This window comes from Bison bison, unplaced genomic scaffold, assembly GCF_000754665.1.
Source record: "Bison bison bison isolate TAMUID 2011002044 unplaced genomic scaffold, Bison_UMD1.0 scf7180017864483, whole genome shotgun sequence".
Lineage (NCBI taxonomy): Eukaryota > Metazoa > Chordata > Mammalia > Artiodactyla > Bovidae > Bison > Bison bison.
The window spans coordinates 2,478,360-2,497,732 of NW_011495043.1; the positions used below are offsets into that span (position 1 = coordinate 2,478,360).

General features: G+C 38.1%; 1 protein-coding gene across 4 annotated transcripts in view; it reads right to left on the bottom strand.

Annotated features, from left to right (window-relative positions):
* The window catches only part of STXBP5 (syntaxin binding protein 5 (tomosyn)), a 158,251-nt gene that overhangs the window by 118,654 nt on the left and 20,224 nt on the right, over positions 1-19,373 (bottom strand). For all 4 annotated transcript variants that reach the window (XM_010862562.1, XM_010862561.1, XM_010862559.1 and 1 more), the window contains exons 3-4: positions 18,369-18,450; positions 14,004-14,104 (exon numbers count right to left, since the gene is read on the bottom strand). In XM_010862562.1, the coding sequence (XP_010860864.1) occupies positions 14,004-14,104; positions 18,369-18,450 (183 nt within the window). The remainder of the gene's footprint in view (positions 1-14,003; positions 14,105-18,368; positions 18,451-19,373) is intronic.

Genomic DNA, 19,373 nt, shown 5'->3' on the forward strand with positions numbered 1-19,373 from the left:
GGGCTCCTTTGTAATGCTTTATCTAAAATTCCCCAAACATGGTGATACACCCTTTTTCTGGTTAATTTTAATCTTTATAATTTCATAAGAAAATTTCACTACATTTATATCACATTTTCCATTGCACTGTAATTAGCTATTCCATCTCCCTTAGACAATTATAACTTCCATGTCTCTCCAGAATTTATTATAGTATTTGCATGAGTCAGGATCTTAATCATTGTTTATCAAGTGAATTAATGCAGAAGAAAATAAAAAAGCAAATGTTATTTGGTATTTTTCTTAAATCAATTGTACCTTATACTGTCCTGTTATTAGATGAAAACTTAAGTTTGCATTAATGACATGGAAATGTTCAAATATTCTCAAAACAGCAGAGTCAGCTGAAAGCAATTTATAAATCTGTCCAAAGGACTTTTCTATTTGTAGTCCCACATATCTTTTCTGATAAACTGTCACAGCTACTTTAGAAAAATCTTCATCATATCTATAACACAGAAGTAAAATGTAATAAAAGTTTCAAAAAATAAGCCTCAGAGATCTTTGAAGGTCATTTTACATTTGTATTGATTTACTATATTATCAATTACATCTCAATTTTTACAAAACAGTTAAGAACTTGGAAATATGTCCAAATAAATCATGCTATTAATAACCCTTCCTGTGAAATGAGACCTTAACATCATCAATGGATGTCAAAAAACTGAGCATCAGTAAGTAAAACAGTGACTATCATATATGAAAACAGTGTATGTCAACTACAGAAATAACCAACAACATCGGAAAAACACTGTTGCTTGTTGTATGGAGGGTTTCTGGGTTTCTTACAGTTCTGTTTTTAATAGTATTACTCACCTTTGCAAATAAAGGTGTCAAAGTATTATTATATAACAAATGGTACGATAAACAAAAGCTATCTGGTACCCATGAGAAGAACTGGCTCATTGGAAAAGACCTTGATGCTGGGAAAAGATTGGGGGCAGGAGGAAAACGAGGTGACAGAGGATGAGATGGCTGGATGACATCACCAACTCAATGGCCAAGACTTTTAGGAAACTCTGGGAGATAGTGAAGGACAGGAAAGCACGGCATGCTCCAGTCCTTGGGGTAGCAAAAAGTCGGACACAATTTAGTTAATGAACAACTCATGTGCAACTGAGTTGTTAACTATACTTTTCCATTTATATATTAGATTACTTAAAGAGTAAAGGGCATACTCTAAATATCTTGAGTCTATGGCTTGACTACTGAAGAAGTTTCTTTCTCTCTCTCTATATATATACACACACAAAAGTGCATAAATATTATACAGATATATATATATGCATACACAAATGCATTAATATTATTCTATTTGTACATTTATACAGACTTAAATCATTTGCCAACAAAGGTCCGTCTAGTCAAGGCTATGGTTTTTCCAGTAGTCATGTATGGATGTGAGAGTTCGACTGTGAAGAAAGCTGAACGCCGAAGAATTGATGCTTTTGAACTGTGGTGTTGGAGAAGACTCTTGAGAGTCCTTTGGACTGCAAGGAGATCCAACCAGTCCATTCTGAAGGAGATGAGTCCTGGGTGTTCTCTGGAAGGAATGATGCTAAAGCTGAAACTCCAGTACTTTGGCTACCTCATGCAAAGACTTGACTCATTGGAAAAGACTCTGATGCTGGGAGGGATTGGGGGCAGGAGGAGAAGGGGACAACAGAGGATGAGATGGTTAGTTGGCATCACCGACTCGATGGACGTGAGTTTGAGTGAACTCCGGGAATTGGTGATGGACAGGGAGGCCTGGCATGTTGCAATTCATGGGGTCGCAAAGAGTCGGAGACGACTGAGTGACTGAACTGAACTGAAATCATTTAATAGTTTTTTATTATGTTCATCTTCTCTAAAATATACTCTCCCTGTAAGTCATAGTAATAGCCTGGAACTGCATATTCTTCCTGGAGAAGGACATTGCAACCCACTCCAGTGTTCTTGCCTGGAGAATCCCAGGGACGGGGGAGCCTGGTGGGCTGCCTTCTATGGGGTCGCACAGAGTTGGACACGACTGAAGCGACTTAGCAGCAGCAGCAGCAGCAGCATATTCTTCCATATTTTTGCTCCATGTTCATAACATACACATAAGACAACATGAATTTGGAGTGCGGAGGGAGTCATTGTTTTAAAAAGAGTACTGTACAAATTGTTCTGAATTTCCTGTTCTTATCTATCAGTACCTGGTGAATGAGGTTTGCCTTTTAACTTTATGGTAAGTGTACTGTACAGAACTTTTAATCCTTTCATTTTTAGCTTGTGTTTTTTATTTATGCTATTTAAGCACACCTTGCTCAGGTCTTACAGATACTCCCTGTCATTTCCTTTCAAGTTTTACATTTTCTTTGTTCATTTTGCATTTAGGTTTTTAACTGGCATGCAATTTATTTTAGTCACGGAGTAGGGACCACTTTTCCCCATTTGGATAAAAGCCGTCATAGCATCTTTTGTTTACTGCAGCATCCTTTTTTTTTGCAATGACACCTTTGTCATATATCAAGCGTGTGTGTATCTTTCTTTCTCTTCATATACAAATTTCTAGAGTCCACTTACTGTGTTTTGATTCATCTGTCTTTCCCTTATAATTACTGAACCCTTTTAATCTATACTTTTATGATTTTTGATATTTAATAAATAAGCCCTATTGTCTCGTATTTCTTTTTCAAAACTGTCTTGGTTGCTCTGAGACTTTCTTTTTTCCAAATGTACTGCAGATCACCTTATTAAGTTCAATGAGCAATGCTGCTAAAATTCTGATTCAAACAGTACTGAATTTATAGACATGGAGATGAGTGACATTTTAAAACTTGAGTATTCCTTAGTGTGAAACTTTCCATTTGCTAAACATTTCTTTTATTCCTGGAATGAAGTTTTTATTTTCGCTAGTGGTATTTCTATAAACACTGTAACCTTTGTTGCATGATCTGTGCTTTTCTTCCCTTTTTCCTTCCATTTACTTTCTAACTTTGTGTAATTATGTTTTAGGTATATCTTTTATAAACAGTTTAACAGCTATATTTTATTGTTTTTAAATCCAGTCTCAAAACCCCCAAATTTCAGTAGTTGATTTTAGTAGTTGATTTAGTTGAATACTAAATGATTCTGATTACTGATTTAGTTGAACCAATTTTTTTTCCTTAAACATCTGTTTTTCTAATGTTTTATCTCTTTTCCTAACCCCTATTTATTTTCTTCATTTCCTTCTCTAATGGTTTTAATACTATATATTTTCTATTTTAGCGGTAACTCCACATCTAAGACACATTTAACTTCATAGCTTTCCAACAAAGTCTAAAAGATTGAGTATTTGTGGGGGCTTAGTGTCAGATAAGCATTAAATTTTCTGAGTTCTTTCCGAGCTGAGAGTGTTACAATACAGCTCACTAAGGTATTTCTAATTCTACTGGTTAGGCTGAAAGGGCTAACTCCTGACACAGATATTCTAATTCCACAAAATTTCTTTCACTTACGCCTCCGGTCACTACTCCTCTTCCCATTGTTCTGTTTTCTCCTGTCTTCTAAACCATAAAACTCCAAAACTTAGTGTTAGGAAATCTATTAATGTCACAGATTAAATCCTCAGGGAGAAGGGAGGTGAAAAATCACACGGTCATCTAAAAATACGTTATAAAGGCATTAAAATAAAATACAACTTCCATAAAAGTGTTAGTTGCTCAGTTGTGTCCAACTCTTTGTGATCCCATGGACTGTAGCCTACCAGGCTTCTCTGTCCAAGGGATTTTCCAGGCAAGAATACTGGAGTGGGTTGCCATTCCCTTCTACAGAGGATCTTCCCGATCCATGGATTAAACCCATGTCTCCTGCATTGCAGGTGGATTCGTTAACTTCCATAATTGACAACCAATTCTTAAGGGGAAAAACTCTTATCTTAAATCAAAAACCTATATTATGCTAACAATAAAACTCTAGAAGCAGTACTATTATAATTATTAAAAAGAAAAAGCTACTTGCTATCAACAATATCATTGAACCTTGTCCTGAAAATTCTTGCTAATAAGGCAGAAAAATGAAAAATAAAACCATCTTCATTTTGAAAATCACTGCCAGATTATTACAGATTGAAGTGTGCTTTAACTCCCAGGCATTCTGGTTTAGGAAAAAGAAATACACTGCTCAAAGCTGTATTCTCCCATTTCACTCTTTTTACAAAAAAAGGAAAAAATGTAAAAGCTTTGCTATGGACCTATGGACCAAATAGCACTTGAAGGATAATCAAACAACCTAGCAAGTTTTGGATTAGTGGGAGGTATATAAAGATTATATCAAATTAGCCTGGAGCAAACACTCCTGTTTTTTTCATTTGAAGACTCTCCCTGTTGGAACCTATTTCCCACACAGTAACAGTGTGTGGAGGGTCATGCCTTCAAGAGAAAAGAGATTCCTCTCTTTCTGCAAAGGCAATCAGGTAAGAATCAAACTTTTTTAGAGTATTTACTGAATATCAGGCATGGAGACTGCTGCTGAGAAAAAAATAAGGAAAATACATACAATTTATTTTCTAATTGAGAAGACAATTAAGAAACCAAGGCCATAAGAGTAAGTCTAGAGTTCCCTGGTGGCTCACCATAAAGAATCAGCCTGCCCATGCAGGAGACACAGGAGACGTGGGTTCAATCCCTGGGTCGGGAATACCCCTGGAGAAGGAAAGGGCAAAATACTCCAGTATTCTTGCCTGAAGAATGGACAGAGGAGACTGGTGGGCTACTGTCCATGGAGTCACAAAGAGTTGAACATGACTGAATGACTAGACAACAACAATGGTTTATGCTGTTTTAGGGAAAGAGCACCATACTATGTGGTAATACAAAACCCAGACTTGGGAACTTACAGAAAAACCTGTAAAGGAAATGACAAGACTTTAAAGATGAAAAGGCATTGGTGAGCCATGGAAAGATAATCATAGGTGATTTTTGAGCAGGGAGGTCAGCTCATACAAATAAGCATAAGAGAGGATAATTTATTAAAAAGCTGAAAAACCAGGGTGGCTGGATTATAATGCATAAAGAGAGGGAGAAACGTAGTGAAAAGAAACTACAGTGAGTAAAAAGAAGGGTTGCAGATCTTACAAGACCTTTTAGGGCATGCTGAGTAGAAGTTTCAACTTCATTTTGAAGACAGTGGAAAGTATCGTGGACACGGTTGTTTACCTATCTACCATCTACTCTTCAGTACATTCCTTTCTAACACTAGTCAGAGGTTCATCAGTGTGCCCATATCTTCCTCAAGTTACCCACATACTCTGGGAGACACTTAAACCAAACTGAATTCCAGAGATAGGCCAAATCAATGTGGGTAATTCCACTCACTTATTGCCATTTTAAGTCAGATAATCCAAGCCAATCAGATAAATTTCCTTTATGAAGGGCAACTGATTTGGGATCTCAACTACATTTGCAAAATTCCTTCCTGGCAGTATACTTAGATTAGAACTGAATAATTAGGAGAAGGTGTGTGCTTACCAAAGAGTGAAAATCTTTGAGGCCATCTTAGAATTCTGCCTCTAATCGTCTGTCCTTCAACCTCCAAAGATTCATCCTTTCGAAATGCAATACATTCACCCATCTCAATATTCCCAAAGTCTCAACCAATTACTGCATTAATTCAACTTCAAAATCTCATCCAAACATCAGCTCAAAAATTCAAATCTCACCACCTAAATTTGTAGCAGATGAGGGTCCTGAGAACTATTCAGTCTTGATCTTGGGCACAATTCCACATCTGAAACTGAAGAGACCGATTATCTGCTCCCAGCTCCTCAAGGATTCAGGCTGAACAGGCATGGCATAACAATTGTGGGAATTCTTGTCCAAAATGGGGGGAAAGGGAAGGTGAAAATGAGTCCATAAAATTTCTGAAGTCCAACTGGCCAAATGTTGGATTTTTCTTAATAAGGCTTCAAGGCCTGGGAATAAGCCTCCATGTACCCCAGTTCTGCCCTCTTAACCATCCTTTCTCATGAAAGGGCTTCCCTGGTGGCTCAGAGGTTAAAGCCTCTGCCCACAATGCAGGAGACCTGGGTTTGATCCCTGGGTTGGGAAGATCCCCTGGAGAAGGGAATGGCAACCCACTCCAGTATTCTTGCCTGGAGAATCCCATTGATGGAAGAGCCTGGTGGGCTACAGTCCATGGGGTCGCAAAGAGTCGGACACAACTGAGCAACTTCACTTTCACAGCCAAGTACTTTTGCTGTAGCCTCCTTTCATTCTGTACTCTCTTTAAGTCCAAGCTGAGTTGTGGACTTGAATACCTTTCACTGGGTTTTCTGCATTAGAAAAAGTCATACCCACAAATCTTTTGGAGGCAATACCTTCTCTATCTAGGCTCCTGCTGAGAGGGCCCAAGAATGATATTCAAACTTCCTACAGGTTGTCTAGTTTGGTTGAGAAGGTCTACAAGGCATACTTTCAATCTCTTAAAAGAGTTCTTTATGTAATTAAATACTATGACCTTTCGTTCTGCCAAAGATTTTTACTGAAAAGTTGTTCAGCCACATCCTCAGGTTTTTCCCTATGCCACACTTTCAGAAGCTGTCTTGTGCCAAATAGATCAGGGGTAAGAATTTCCCAAATCAAGTCCTAGTTCATTTAAAAATTCTTTCTCTCAATTTATTCCTCTCCTCTTGCATTTTATTATAAAGTAGCAAGAAAAAGTCAGATCACACCTCTAAGCCTTTCCTTGGAAATCTCTTCAGCTAAATATACAAGTTAACATTTAAACATGGTACAAAGAGACACTTCTGTTAAGCTTTCTGCTGCTATAGCACAAGGAACTTCTTCCTTCAGTTTCCAAAGTCATGTTCCTCTCTTCTTTCTGAGCTCTCTCTGGCAGCAGTCTCTGAGTCCAAAGTCCTACAAACAGCCAGTCAAAGCAGTTTAGGCTTTTCTATCGTATTTCCCCAAATTCTTCCAACATCTACCTACTGCTTGATTCCAAAGTGATTTCTACATTTTTAGGTATTTGTTACAGGGATCCTCTCCTTCTACATCTTTTTTGCACCTGCGTGCAAGCATGCTCAGTCGTGTCTGACTTTTTTGTGACCCCATGGACTGCAATCCGCCAGGCATCTCTGTCCATGGCATTTCCCAGGCAAGAATACTAGAGAGGGTCGCTATTTCCTTCTCCAGGGGATCTTCCTGACCCAAGGATTGAACCTGAGTCTCTTGTGTCTTCTGCACTGAGTACCACTGTCACTTGAGTATATTATAAACCCCTGGTGCAAGTATATCAGTCTCTCCGGCTGCCTCAATTTCCTTGTCAGAATTCCTTAGTTATAAGTTTACTCTAGGAAGTTATCCAACTCTTCCTGACTTTTATAGTCTCAAGGTCACCAGTCCACAACTGTTTTTTCTCTGAACACTGAGAATGTCTGTTCCCTTTTTAAATTTTGTCTCAGCGTGTGGTTCTCTACACTGAGAATTCCCAAGGTGACTCATCATTTCCATATGAGCAAGCAATTCTCTCTGTGGACTAGAATTAGGTCCAGAGTGGAAGATCTCTCTGCCTGCCTTCCTAACAGGTCTGGCTTTCATTCCATTCCTTTGTTCTAGTTCTGAATTTCCTCTCACCAAATTGCTCTCAAATCTAATGCATGTATACTTTTCATTAAGCTGCTTTCATAGAAAAATATTTTGCAATTACCACAAAAACTGTAATTCCAGGTATAGAATCTGTTCCAATATTATGATATTTTTCTCATTAAATATGTGCAATGAATTAAAGTATTTCCAAGACCTCTAGAAACTTTGAGGGCTGATACCCAGCCAAATTTTCTTTTATAGCTATGCCTTGTTCTTGTGAAAACTAAGCAAATTTTAAGCCTCATAAATATGCAAAGAATAGTATTTAGGTAATACTATAATAAGAATATAATGAGACAAATTAGTTTTTGTCCCTACATTATTTTATTGATGCTACTAAGAAAATCCGACGCTATGGCAGCAGTCAATTCCTAAAGTATTACAGGCATCAACTCTCTACTGCTATGTTGGTATCTGAATTGGTTACTTTATTATTGATTACTTTTTTTTTTCTTTAGAGGACTTTGGTCACTGATGCTCCATTGATGATTGCTAAGATGAAATTTTGATTATTAATGGATTATCAATCCATATATTTTCCTAACCATTAGTTTAGAATGCATGCTTATTTTATTCTCTAAAAATACATATCATCAAATGAAAAGCTTTAAATCAGAGAGTAAACTGTAAATCAGAGTGTTAGAATAAAAGAAAACGTATCTTTAAGACAAATATTTTAGTTTCAATATAAAGACTTGGCTATTGAGGTGTCTAATATATTTATGGAGAAAAATTCTAGCCTTTGAAATTTCATTAAAAGAATAACAGATCCTACATAAGAAAGCATAGATATATAAATTTATTCTTTAATCTTCAAATGTTTCATATACTGTTACTTCAAAACCATTAGGAAAAATGTAATGTAGTTAAGAATATTGGTCATGCGCATATATACACTATTATGTGTAAAACAGACAGTGGGAACCTGCTCTATAGCACAGGGAACTCAACTTGGTGCTCTGTGATGACCTAGAGGAGTGATAAATGGGAGGGAGGTTTTAGAAGGAGGGATATGTGTAGACATACAGGCTATTTACTTTGTTGTACAGCAGAAACTAACACAACATTGTAAATCAATTATACTCTAATAAAAACTTTTTTTAAAAAGAATCCTACCCATGATAGTTCAAGGTGATGAAAAAAGATTAGCAGACAGTTGTAGTTAATTATAAAACCACAACTTTTTCCCAATTAAACTTTCTTTAAAGGAAAAAAAGAAATACAGAAGCTAAATTGAACATATTCTGATAAGGCAACTGCCAGATAGAATTTTACTTGTCAAATTCAAAGTTTCTACCAAAACCAACAAACAAAGCATTGATGTAATGTCTAAATTCATATAGTTAAACCAAAATTTGAGACTTCAATTTCTACATTTTTTTTCTTAATTATAGAAGTGAAATCTTATCAAAATATCTACATTGTATGGTTGCTTAACACAACTGAACTGTGCATCTAGAAATGGTTAAGACAGTAAATTTTATGTTATATATATTGTAGCACAGTCCATGGGGTCACAAAAGAGCCAGGCACAACTTAGTGGCCAAACATATTATAGCATAATTTCAAAAAGTTAAAACCAGAAAAAATCCACATTATGGAAAATTACAATTAAATCATTGTAATTCCTATATAAATTTCTACTAAAATAAGAAATTTTAACTACTTATTAAAATAAGACTGCTGCTAAGTCACTTCAGCTGTGTCCGACTCTGTGAGACCTCAGAGACAGCAGCCCACCAGGCTCCCCTGTCCCTGGGATTCTCCAGGCAAGAACACTGGAGTGGGTTGTCATTTCCTTCTCCAACGCATGAAAGTGAAAAGTTAAAGTGAAGTCACTCAGTTGTGTCCGACTCCTAGAGACCCCATGGACTGCAGCCTACCAGGCTCCTCCGTCCATGGGATTTTCCAGGCAAGAGTACTGGAGTGGGGTGCCTTTGCCTTCTCCGAAAATAAGACTGCTGCTGCTGCTGCTAAGTCGCTTCAGTCGTGTCCAACCCTGTGCGACCCCATAGACAGCCTCCTACCAGGCTCCTCTGTCCCTGGGATTTTCCAGGCAAGAATACTGGAGTGGGTTGCCATTTCCTTCTCTAATGCATGAAAGTGAAAAGTGAAAAGTGAAGTCACTCAGTCATGTCTGACTCTTAGTGACCCCATGGACTGCAGACTACCAGGCTCCTCCATCCATGGGATTTTCCAGGCAAGAGTACTGGAGTGGGGTGCCATTGCATTCTCTGGAAAATAAGACTATATTACAATAAAAAATAAGACTATATTACAATAAAAACTTTGATGCATTTAACAATTGTTCAGAATGTAATAAGATAGATTTATAAAATTTTCATATTTTTGCTGCCTTTCCTAGTTTCAGAATAAAAACACATAGCATAAAGATGAAATAGAGTAACTTAACTATTAAGTTAGCCCAAATCCATCGTGGAATGAGGGGAAAATTAACTAGGTTACTGCTTATTGTACTTCAATGTCAATAATAAAAATCAGCAGCATGGTAGTTGTAAGTATTCATAAATATTCCAGCTCTATTTCTTCTAGTTGAGTAAAACTAGGGATGGCCATGTGCCTTGCTCTGGCCCAAGAAATGAGAATGGAAGAGATATATATCATGTCCAGGCAGAAGTTTTAACAGCCAAGCGTGTTTCTCCATACTCTTTTTCTCTTCACTACACTGACTGGTAATGCTGTAAAGACTGGCTGTTCCTCAGCCAAGATTCTGGAATAAAAATGATAATGATAATAAAGAGTGTTCCAGCAAATCCACAAAGAACATATAGCATAAGTAAAAATAAACTGTTGTTCCTTTAACTCTAAGATTTTTTAGAGTATTTTATAATACCAGACTATTCTGACTGATACGGATATAAAAACGGAACGCAAAGCAGTTGCATAAAGAAAAAAAACAGATACCTGCAAATGAGGGAGACGGAAGGATGGGCAGGAAATGATAGGATTCCATCCCTCCTCCTGCCTGGGTCAGCTGCTCCTACAGAAGGCTTCCACCAGAGCAGAGATTACAGGACATTATGAAAAGTCAAAAGTCGTAAATGACAAGAGTTCAGGATGAGGGGCAGAATAAGTCTTACCACCATGGGCAGGTTCCTAGAGCTGTAGTAGGCATAGTAGTATGCCTTCCCCTCCCCACCTGGAACCAGATGCTGCATAATAGTAGACTCCCAAACGGCACCTGGCCCCTCCCTACCTTTTGAGGAAATCTGAACTTAAGTTCTACCATGAGGCATTGGGCCCATTTCTCAGCACTGAGGTACAACAGCTGCTATAGAAGTCTGTGGCCATCCTAGAGGATTTCATCCAAAGAGCATATTCAAGAACCAAGTTACCCATGCTACAGTGTCTTGCTCTTTGTTGTCCTAATAAAGTCCCTGGGTCGGGAAGATCCCCTGGAGAAGGGCATGGCGACCCACTCCAGTATTCTTGCCTGGAGAATCCCCATGGACAGAGGAGCCTGGCCAGATACAGTCCACGGGGTTGCAAAGAGTCAGACATGACTGAGTGACTAAGCACAGCACAATAAAGGCTGAGGGGAAGCTGAACTTTGATCAGAACCAACTAGTTTCTACTGGTGAGGTGGGTAGAGTATATTACAAAACTGAAAATGGGGAACTCCATCAGTTGATTTGATTTGTAACTTTTAGGATCACTTCATACAATTGTATCCGCTGCACCCTGCACAATGGTGCCCCACTAAGGAGGAGAATGGTGGACTCTGAAGTTGTATCCACCAAAAAGGGCTACTTTTTCATATTTCACACAAAGGTGCCATCCGTTTGCCAATATATGTGCCTATAGGCACCTTATTGACTAGCTTATGGTTCCTTATCCACATTTATTAGAATTTTTTGGAAACCAACCTTAGGGGTACCACAGAGGAGACTTTACTACATACCAGACAATCATGGGACTCTGACCACTGTGGGACTCCTTAAGGCCTGATCCCTCCTGCATGAAGATTGCCATGATAACCTGCAGTGTATGTATGTGAACTTGGATGACATACTGCCGCATTCCTGTGTCCCAGCGAGCAATATGGGTATGCCACTGGTAAATGAATTATCAGAGGTATTCTTCTACTAGAATTCTACATCCTGGAAGAATCCCTTCAGTGGGTGGTGGATTAAGAGAATTTGCACAGCACCCCACAGTGATCAAATGATTTCACTCTGATGTGCTAGTGAACTAGCAGGCTAGTGAAACTAGCAGGCTTTTGTGAACTTTGACACGACTGATGCTTTGGACCAGATAATTCTCTGTTATGGGGGACTGTCTTATGCATTTTAATGCATTTTAATTTGACAGGAACTGTGGTTTTATCCACTAGATAACAGTACCACTGCTCACCCAACCCAATTCAAGTGCACAAAAAATGTCTCCAAACAGTGTTAAATGCCTTCTGGAGGGTAAAAATACACCAGGTTGACAACAACTCTGCTATACCTACACTTCCACTGTCAGTAGATGCTTGGAGACCAACACCAAGAAGATGAGTACTAAGATGCTCACCACTACTTTCACCAGTCCAATGGCATTTGAGGCTGATGGAGAGCCTCTTCTGAGATCCCACTGGCAAACAGACTAAGAAACTCTGCCCAGCAAGTTGATAGGCTGGCTCTACTCCCATTGGGTGGAGAAGAACTGAACCTTGACTTTTTCCTTGCCCTTTCTCCCTTACCTCGTTGCTCCCTCCTTCCATAAACTCCTCTACCATGTTTGCCCCTTTCCTAGTAGTAGAACCATGATTCCAACCCATTTAGGGATTTATCTTCCCAGACAAGATGTAGCCCAATAGCTAACTATGCTACTGACCACCTGCCAGCTCTGGTCTGGCATACAATGCAGACATGCTCTGGTGTTGGCTAGGAAAGGCTATGCTATATTCCCAGCAGCCTCTTTAGCTTGTCTACTTTGGAAGGCCACTGTGGGCAGAAGCCCAAATTCACAAACAGACTGATCAGTTTATATAATCTGAATGGATTGATATTTATCAAGGCAGGGACATGGCCTGATTCTTGGACACGGACTGGGCAGTCTAATGCCTACCTTCTTACAGACATGGCCTGACACTAACTCCACTGCATTCAGATGCTAGCTAGATTCAGATTTCTTAACCTTAACACACATGCACATATATACATACACACAGATATACATATATATATACACACACATATATGGGCTTCCCTGGTAGCTCAAGTGGTAAAGAATCCTCCTGCAATGTAGGAGACCCCAATTCGATTCCTGGGTCAGGAAGATCCCCTGGAGAAGGGGCAGGCTACCCACTCCCGTATTCCTGGGCTTCCCTGGTGGCTCAGATGGTAAAGAATCCTCCTGCAATGTGGGAGACCTGGGTTTGATCCCTGGGTTGGGAAGGTCCCCGGAGTAGGGCATGGCACCCCACTCCAGTATTCTTGCCTGGAGAATCCCCATGGACAGAGGAGCCTGGTGGGCTATAGTCCATGGGTCATAAAGAGTATGACACAACTGAGTGACTAAGCAGAGCATAGCAAATACACATATACACACCAAAAAAATACACCTCGTAACAATGGGGAGGAGAGACTGTATTCCTTATGCATAGTTCATGCCAAAAGAAGTTCCACATGAATCAAAGTTTAAGCACAAAAATGCAGCTTTCAGAGCACTTTAAAAAAATATGGGAGAATGTTTAACAAAATTGGAGTGAAAAAGCCCTTTCTAATCACCCACAAAATTCACAAGTCATGTGAGATTTTTATAACCAAGTCATTTCACTTCTACAAATTTATATTATAGATATACTTGCCTAAGTGGGCACAGAAATATGTAACATCACAAAGAATAATGAACAATAAACTGAATATGACAGAAATGTTCATTCATATTAAACCCAGTCTTAGATATATCAAACTTCCAGTTAATTCATGAAGACAGTCTGAATAAATTATGGCAATTCCATACAGTGAAGTATTATGCAGTTATAAAAATGACTAAAGAAGATTTAAATATAGCAATATGAAAAAAATCGATCAGCTTTATTAAATGAACACAAGTTTCACAGAGAATATGTAATGCCTTACCTTTATGCAAATAAAAAAGCTATATACAGAGATTTTTGCTTATATATTTACATAGTTCTAGAGGGACACAAAAGAAATTTCTGTGGGTACCTCTATAGAGGAAGACGGGTATGAAAAGGAAGGAAACTTGCTTTTTATTGTATAGCAGCTTAAGTTTTTGAATTATTTTTTAGATTGCACACAAAATCCATCACATGCACAAAAAATTAAAGAATAATATTCAAAAAATTTCAAGAAGTATAAAATAGCATATACATAAAATAACTGAGGAAATTCTTACCTTTCCCTGCAAAATTTAAGTGAATGTAGTATGGCAGGTCTCTTTTGACGTAAATTCCATAAATGTAAGGTGTCATCAGCCAAGGCACTCACAAGAGCTCCCTTAAAAATAAAGTGTAATATGCTTTATATAGAATATATTTACAAACATTAATGCTACTAAAAGGGCTGCCAAAAAATCTCCTTCTCAAATTTCAAAGCTTTTTGCCAATATTAGCTTTAGTTCTGAGAAACATTTGCCTCACCCAAATTCTAAGCAGCAGACGTAGAAGAGTGTATTATGTGTATATGGACGTATAAAAATTATGTTTAAACTTAAACAATTTAATTAAAGTACAATTTAATATCTTATAAACTAAAAGTATACTAGGATCTTTACTGACAAAGGTCTGTCTAGTCAAAGCTATGGTTTTTCCAGTGGTCATGGATGGATGTGAGAGTTGGACTGTGAAGAAGGCTGAGCCCCGAAGAATTGATGCTTTTGAACTGTGGTGCTGGAGAAGACCCTTGAGAGTCCCCTGGACTGCAAGGAGATCAATCCTAGGATCAGTCAAGGATCAGTCAATCCTAAAGGAAATCAGTCCTGAATACTCATTGGGATGGACTGATGCTGAAGCTGAAGCTCCAATACTTTGGCCACTGATGCAAATGGCTGACTCATTAGAAAAGACCGTGATACTGGGAAAGACTGAAGGCAGGAGGAGAAGGGGATGACAGAGGATGAGATGGTTGGATGGGATCACTGACTCGATGGACATGAATTGGAGCAAGTTCTGGAAGTTGGTGATGGACAGGGAAGCCTGGCATGCTAAAGTCCATGGGGTAACAAAGAATCAGACATGACTGAGCAACTGAATTCAGAACTGATACTAGGATCTAGTTGGATATAGCTATCAACAACTAGTTATATAAAATTAGAAGTCAGACCATAAGTTACTTTGTCCTTATCATACATACTCCCTTGACTAAAATATATGGTATGAAGTAACTTTGATTTGGCTTAAGACAAATGAACGTACTTTGCTTAGATCATAATTCTACTACTATAATGATATGGAAAACAAAGATAGCATTCAGCTCTCTACAATTTCACATTCCAAAGCGTTGAAGAATCTGACTAATTTAGAAAGTTAGAATAGCCAAAACTATTAAACACTATCAGGTCTGAAAAAGAAAACCTTTGGCACCATGTGAGAATCATGTAGGGGACTCAGTCTCACCTCCAACCTGACAAATCAGAATTTTTAGATCAAGAACCATTGCAGATTTATTTTTTTTAATTGCCAGGAGTGATTTTGATGTGTGAATTGGATTAAAAATCTATAGACTAAGGCTGATTTATTAAGACATATGAATGTTTTTCCTCAAAAGAGGAAGAAGATACTCTTCATCTAACAGAGAATAAGATAATAAATGCAACATGAAGAACTTATTTTAATTTCAAAAAAGATTTGCAATTCCAATCCTTCAGGTTATGATGAGAAATCTTAAAATCTCTCTTTTAAAATAGGAAGAGTTTATCATTTATCCAAGAGAACTAAAACAGCTCTGAAGACGATTTACATTCAGTGATCTCACCAAGTCCTTTCCACCTTTGAAATTCGATGAGGGCTACTCTACTGGGTAAAGTAGAGTACCCAGTACTCTACTGGGTAAAGTACTCTACTCCTATTGCCCCAATATGACTAATTGGAAACCAGAAATACTTAAAGTCCACATACTCTCCTTTTCACTAGAAGACATCTTCATCACTCTGAAGCAGAAAACTCAAAGGATTCAGAGTATCCAAGATTTGTACTCTTCCTTCTTACTTCCACCATAGTTTCAGACCAGGTCATCTTCTTTCTCAAGATGTTTGTCCCATCTTAGTATCTCAAGGAAGAAGAGAAGATGTAGAGCCAAAATACAGCTGACTGCCTATGGTGGCTCATTTACCTACATAATGCTTTTCCAAAACTGAAAGCAAATAGCTACTCTCAATTTTCACATTTCCATAGCCATTCCCATTTAAACAGTCATATTTTGTTAAGCATGTTTTAAAACTGTCATTTTGAAGTACTTAAAGTGTAACATTTAAACATGTAAAATATCAAAGAACTTTATGATAAATTCTACAGAAAACAATCCTGCATTATGAATAATGACTGCTGCCGCTGCTAAGTCGCATCAGTCGTGTCCGACTCTGTGTGACCCCAGAGACGGCAGCCCACCAGGCTCCTCTGTCCCTGGGATTCTCCAGGCAAGAACACTGGAGTGGGTTGCCATTTCCTTCTCCAATGCATGAGAGTGAAAAGTCAAAGTGAAGTCACTCAGTCGTGTCTGACTCTTTGCGACCCCATGGGTTATAGACTATCCGGCTCCTCTGTCCATGGGAGTTTCCAGGTAAGAGTATTGGAGTGGGTTGCCATTTCTTTCTCCAGAGGATCTTCCTGACCCAGGAATTGAACCCGGGTCTCCCATGTTGTAGGCAGACACTTTACAGTCTGAGCCACCAATCAACTAATAAGATTATAAGATTTTTAATCGACTAGTTAAGATTTCAAAAATTTAGGTGTGCTGTGTTTAGTTGCTCACTCGTGTCTGACTGTTTGCGACCCCACAGACTGTAGCCCACCAGGCTCATCTGTCCACAGGAATTTCCCTGGCAAGAGTACTGGAGTGGGTTGCCATGCCCTCCTCCAGGGGATCTTCTTAATCCAGGGATCAAACCCAGGTCTCCCGCATTGCAGGCAGATTCTTTACCAGCTGAGTCACAAGGGAAGCCCAAGAATACGGGAGTGGGTAGCCTGTCCCTTTTCCAGGGGATCTTCCTGATTCAGGAATTGAACCGGGGTCTCCTGCATTGCAGGTGGATTCTTTACCTGAGCTACCAGGGTAGACCAAATTTAGGTGCATAGTTAATCAATTTGCAATGTTATTTACATTGCTTTTAAAAAAATGATCTTAACAGAAACATAAAGACAGAGACTAGGTTAGCAGTTGCCACATATTAGGGTCTGAGAGCAGAAAGGGCTGCAAGTATAAAGAGGTAGCCTGAGGGCATTCCTTTACGTGCTGGTACTGACCTGTACCTTGTTCCTGTTGGTCATTACATGAAACGTATGTATGCAATAAAATTGCGTGAAACTATACACACATACACACAATAGAGTGTAGAAACTGGTGGTGAACTCAAAATACAGCTTGTAGTCTAGTAAATAGCATTGATGTCTTTCTCCTGGCTTAATATTTTACTATTGTTATGTAAAACATTACTATGGGGGAAAGGGGAGAGGGTACATAGGGTCTCTATCTTGAAGCTAGTGGCCATTCTAATTATTTCATAATTTTTTTTTAAAAAGGAAAAAAACCTCACATATGGATTCAACAACTTTCTACATAGTGATTTTTTATGTGTATCTTAACATTTTACAAGGCCTATTGCTCAATCTTACACAGAATACTGAATTGAATACTGAAGTTTTTCCCTCTGACCTTGAAAAACCTACACAACTGTGTATCATTTGGATCAGTTTTACTAAAATATACTACCCTTTTTAGTTTTACTAAAATGTTTATATTACTCTCTTTAGCTCTGTATATCTCTACTGCCTCACTTAAATTCTCTGATATGAAGAAAATATTTTCTTTCTCTTATTTACATCTAAAAATTCATTCCATGGAACCCAAGGACCCAGGGGCAAAAAGAATGCCCATAAACTACCCTCACATCCAAGTACAGCAGAATCTTTTCTGGAGTAATTTGCTTTTGTTCTATGACCAACTTTTCCTGCCTGTCCCTACATCTGAAAACATCTATTGTCAGAGCTGCTCAAACTTGTTTAAAACCTGCAAACACATTGTTTATTCTACTAATAAAATGATGTATCTCTAATTCCCTCCCAACTTTACACTGTAGTGGAAAGAAAGGTATCAATTACTTCACCCAGTAAGTGATACAGCAAGAACTCTGGACAATAACCAGTGTCTAATGGATTTTGGTTTCCTGGTTGTATTTCAAAACAACTCATTGGCAAGAAGTGCATTTTGTTATTTATAATAAGATCAATCTTTGAAAAAAATTAATGCAGATTTTTATATGTTACATAACTTTCAATATCCGTGGAATAAAATTTAAATGCAGCACATTGTACCAGAAAGATCTTACCTTATGTCATTCTATTTTCAACACTGTTTTCAGAAACATCTTACATTATTTATGTAACTGTCCATGATGATGCCTTAAAGTGAATTACTATTAGCACAGGCCTACAAGAAATTTGGTTTTGCTCAAATATTGAAATATAATTGCATGCAAGAATTCTGAAAGACGGGATATGGCCCTATTTCATAGGTAAGCAAAGAGAGAGTAAAGCAACTCACTAACCTCATTTATCAGGAACTGAAGCTGAATTACCGCAGCTCCACTGTCATGTTGGCAGTAACATTCTACTCCTGGACGACCAAAGCTGTTATGAATTTCATTAAGGAGTTTATGGTATGTGTGGGCTTTTTATAGCAATTGATAAAGTTATATAACAGACAAATATTTCCATGGCCTCATATTCAATACAGGCTATTTACTAAGGCTGAGATTTAGAATTAGATTATGCATCGATCTAATCAGCTACTTTCTGTTGATAGTCAGAAATCTCAGAGATTTTATATCTAAAAGAAATAAGACAGCTATCTCTTCTAGAAAAAAAAGTTAAAAACAGCGATATACAGAACCAAGCTACATATATTGACTATACTTCATTCCGGCCCTAGTCTTTTTCTTTCATTTAAAGTAAAAGAAAAGGTAGTTGATCTATAGAGCACCCAATTTTTCCCAAGTCAGTAAACAAGTCTGAAAAGTAGACATATGTCATTCTGCAATACTGCTTTTAGAAACAACTATCTTTTCACTAGTATTTATTCCTGTAGTGTCATTTTTAAATACCATAGGCTAAAAATATAACAAAGAACCACATATATATGTTTGTAACTGTGGCAAGTTATAATACCAGTGAATGTTATCAGTCTCTTACAATATACTAGAATACAGATTAAGATGTAAATATTAATTTCCATATAATAACAGGAAACAGCATTTTCTGTATGTTGGGCATTATATTAAACTTAGTATACATATTAATTCATTCAATCCTCACAACCATAAAGAATATAAAATATCCCGCATATAAACATATAAGGGGGCTTCCCACGTGACGCTAGTGGTAAAGAACCCGCCTGCCAATGCAAGAGACATGAGATGTGGGTTTGATCCCTGGATTGGAAGATCCCCTGGAGGAGGGCATGGCAACTTATTCCAGTATTTTTGCCTGGAGAATCCCAGGGACAGAGGAGCCTGGAGGGCCAGAGTCCATAGGTGAGAGTCCAGTTGTGTCTC